The following is a 4,067-nucleotide window of genomic DNA, read 5'->3' on the forward strand; positions in this document are numbered from 1 at the left end:
GTCTCTTGCAACATGAAAATATCATGTTTAACTAAGTCCATCTGGAACTTAATTAAGTGCCTCTTGTTAAGGGCATTTAAGCTTACACATGCTGAACTGGTCATTGTCTAATGATTTGTTTGTTTAATCAAGCCTAGCTTTACCAGGTCAAATGAAGTTTCCCTTATGGAGGCTTTAATTGCAGGCACTGAATTACCATGATTACCATTGGAAATGCAGAAATATATGTTTTCAATTGCTATACAGAATAAAGAAATGAATCCAGACAAACAGTATTAACAAGTATCCATTGAAATGGCTTAATACAAAAGAATACACTATAACACCAAGTCTCCTTTTACCACACTTTAACTGTTTTACACACAATAAGGATGTGGGTAATTTGTACATTCCTATCCTGTTCAAACTGCATAACTAAATCAATGATCATTTTCATGGAATGAGTTTTCATGATCTTTAATCCATTGATGCCTTGGAAATTCAATAACATTTTGAATGACATTCTGATAATGGATAACGAAATATGATCCACGAAATATGATCCGAAATGTCGATATATAAAATTCACCCAATCTAAATCAAAAGCAACAACAATTTCGTCTCGAAAATCTGCTAGCTAACATTAATTTTGAATGACTACTGGCTGTCAAGGGCTGAGAAATTGAAGGCTACAAGTACCAAGACTTCATATCCATTGGAATTGGATGCACAAAACCATCTGATGAAGTCAAATCAAGGCCATGCATTACCCCTTCCCATTGCATTTTGATATTCAGAGATTGCAGCTTGTGGCTTAAATCCATGGCATGTGACCGAAGAAGAGAATTCTCCTCTTGCAGCTGCATGTAATTGTGTGAAACAATGTTCAATTTTGTGAATAACATATTGTTTTCTGCTCTGAAATAATCTGCATCTGTATTCAGTTCATCTAAATGCTGCTGCTTTCTCAATCTGGGTTTCCTTGCAGATTCTCTGTTGGCAATCATTCTTTTGTGCTTCCTCTTGTCAATGATTTGATTTGGGTCTTTCTCAGAACCTGAGCTTTGTTGTGTGATCACTCGCCCACTGGAAGATGTTTTCGGATTTGTGCTAGCACTCACGCCCTTCGTTGAATTGGGCACAATCAAGTTTGATGGAAGAACCATGGTGGTACAGAAATTAGCAGTAAATTTAAAATTTAACCAAAGGTAGTATATGGAATTGGGATTCATATATCAACAAAACATTGGAGTATTGTAGGATCCTACAAATCGCTGTCCACCCCGAGAACAAATAATGGAAATGGTCATGAAAGCCTTCAGATTAGATTAAGCAATTTGGATGTCAATTAGAATTTTTTATATTGAATAAAGTTGACATAAAGAATAGCAGTCTAAAAAAGAGATGCAAATAAGAAGAACACAAAAAAACAATCAGTCTAAAGGTCCATTACAATAAACATTAGAGCCAAATAAATGTTATCAAAAGCACAGTCCAAACAAAGTTGAATCAACCATACAACCTCAAAGACATTGATTTCAAAATTATATTTAGCTGTCATGGTAGAAGGAGCTAATGCAGTCTGAAATTAAATAGACTTTGAAGCTGTCTTGCACAACAGATATCTCTCTCATGTGGTTTCCTCCAACCATTTGTGATATATGCCATCTTCTTTCAGCTGGAAACATAGAGAAACAAAATGTAGTATAAAGTTGGATTAAAACTTAAGAATTTCAGTTCCTGAAAAAAAAAAAATGATTAAAAAATATGGCTGAACATCTAGTTTTCCAAATGTTAAGTAAGATAGTGTGTCTCAGCAATAACACTATTATGAAGTCCATTACCCAACAAAGCTTTTTTCCAACTCAACAAATGATCTAATATTGTAGGTAATTGTGTATTTACGACCTTCCATTTTTTTTTGACAAAGAAAAGTCCCAAAAGATATGCTACAAGTTTTCAGTGTGCTGAGAGAAACGCACTTGGCTGGTGTAATCTTCAAACTTTTTAGTCCATCCCCAACTAGAAGCTTAAAATGAAGGATCTTTCATGCTAAGATTTGAGCACTAGCCTCTTCTTTAGACCTCCAAATTTGAACACTTAAGTTCATTCATTTTTTCCCCAAAAATTGTAATCCCATTTCTTGTTTTTGTTATTTGAAAAAAAGTAGTATTTAATTAAGTAAAATTACCAATAATAAGGGTGTCTTTTGGTAAAGGGATTTCAAGGACTTTTTATGGACTAGAAATTCAATGAATTGATTTTTTTGTTATAAGGAAAAATTCAAATTTCTTTTAACCAAGGTTGCGGACGGAGGTACTTGGAGACTCCAGAGATTGGTACCAGTATTGGTACGATGGAGATGCCAAAGACGGGGGTACCTTGAGACGCCAATTTTTTTAATAAATAATATTTAATAATTTCCAAAACATATCATGACAGAGAACTTTGAAAACAAGAATAGTGGTAAAGTTTAACATTAACTTTAAAATTGAAATTAAAATTGCTTATATTGCTGATACCATAGCCAGTCTAAATTGTTTAGTGAAAATAGTAAAGGCAATTTCTCTTTAGATTATTACAATGATAAGAAAATCAGTCCTCTCAAAAAGTCTACACTATCAATAGATCTGGTCACTATAACTTTGCATGGATTTTTGTCTTCCTATGAAACAGTTTCCTTATTAGTCGTTTCCCTACGAATTTGATTTGTTGCAAGCTTATCTTATTTGTTTACTTTATTTTTTTTGCCTTTCTATTGTATTTTTCCCCAAGTTTTCTCAAAGGAGGCGTCAATTTTTGGTCGGGACACTTTGGAGACGGCAGCCAAAAGCACCTTATGCATCAAGAAGTTTCCGGAGAAGTCTTCAGTACTGGTACGGGTCTCCAAGGGTAGGAGACAGGTCTCCTGGTAACTATGCTTTTAACCTACGTTTTCTCATCCATTGGCAGGATGCTCTATTATTGAGCTATCGACACGCTTGGCGAGAGTGCATTTGGTTTAGGTGTGGGTCATTTTTCAACATCCCCTTGAGCCACATTGCAAGTGCTTGGGGATCCTAGCTTGCTTAAATTTTGTTGACTTGGTTTCTAATACCATGTTAAACTTTTAATGGACCATCTAGGAGTCCAACTTAAGACATTCATTTGCTATTGGGGTGCTTTACCATTGAGCCATCGACTCTTTGGTGAAAGGAAACTAGTTGATAGAATAATTCTTACACTAATCTATACAAAAGAGTGAATGTAAAAAATCTTTAAAACTTTTAACAATGAGAAATTCAAACGCACATTCAAATAAACATAAATAAATATTCAAAAAAGAATAAACTCATGAGACAACATATACGTAGGAACCCTTTTGGGAAAAAATTCATACTCCAAACACTTATCTCAATTATATAAGTCAACAACAACAATAGTTACAATACGATCTCATAGCTATGTTCTTTAGGAGTCTTCATACTATTATAGATTTCTAGAACAATTATGGCTACATAACGTCTCCAAAAAACTTCAACCTGTCATATAAAATGAGCTAAGGACCCACATATTTATAACCATAATCATTCCTGCAACATAAAGAATGGATATAAAACATGTCCAAACCTAACTCTCACACCTAGAAGTGAATAAGAGTTCAATATGACATGTTTTTTTGTGATTAGGACTTAGCGAAAATGGTAAATTACTAAACCATCACTTGTTAACTTATCCCAAATCTAAACTTTCTATGTCAAATCATCATGCCACATGCCTAACATGCATGAGAAATAGGCAACTGCAAAAAAAGAACTTCAAACCATAATAAAAATTGCAAAACAATACTCTTTTTTCCACATAGGAAATCACCAAATCAATTTCCACTCCAAAATGGAAATATATGATGACATCTTCCAAGTGGGTGCGAACTTCCTAGAAATAGGGATAATGCCATCCCATCACCTACCATGTAGGATGCATGCTAGCTCACCAAGAGGTCCCACAAAGTGAATGACAACTCAAGAAGTTAATAAATAACTCAGAATATAAATAATTATGTACACCCATTTTTAATTAATATCAAATAATCAATGTTAGGAATCTAA

At 34.0% G+C, this 4,067-nt stretch overlaps 1 protein-coding gene across 1 annotated transcript; it reads right to left on the reverse strand.

Annotated features, from left to right (window-relative positions):
* Positions 1-668: 668 nt before the first annotated feature.
* On the reverse strand, positions 669-1,145 carry LOC131046128 (bZIP transcription factor 11-like). Its single transcript, XM_057979792.2, has one exon. It carries the CDS (start codon positions 1,143-1,145, stop codon positions 669-671), a length of 477 nt encoding a protein of 158 aa, XP_057835775.2.
* Between the last annotated feature and the right edge of the window lie 2,922 nt (positions 1,146-4,067).

The sequence above is a fragment of the Cryptomeria japonica genome, chromosome 4 (assembly GCF_030272615.1).
Source record: "Cryptomeria japonica chromosome 4, Sugi_1.0, whole genome shotgun sequence".
Taxonomy (NCBI): domain Eukaryota; kingdom Viridiplantae; phylum Streptophyta; class Pinopsida; order Cupressales; family Cupressaceae; genus Cryptomeria; species Cryptomeria japonica.

Excerpts from the sequence above, each read along its gene's own strand:
- LOC131046128 (XM_057979792.2), bottom strand. The coding sequence starts at position 1,145 with ATGGTTCTTCCATCAAACTTGATTGTGCCCAATTCAACGAAGGGCGTG.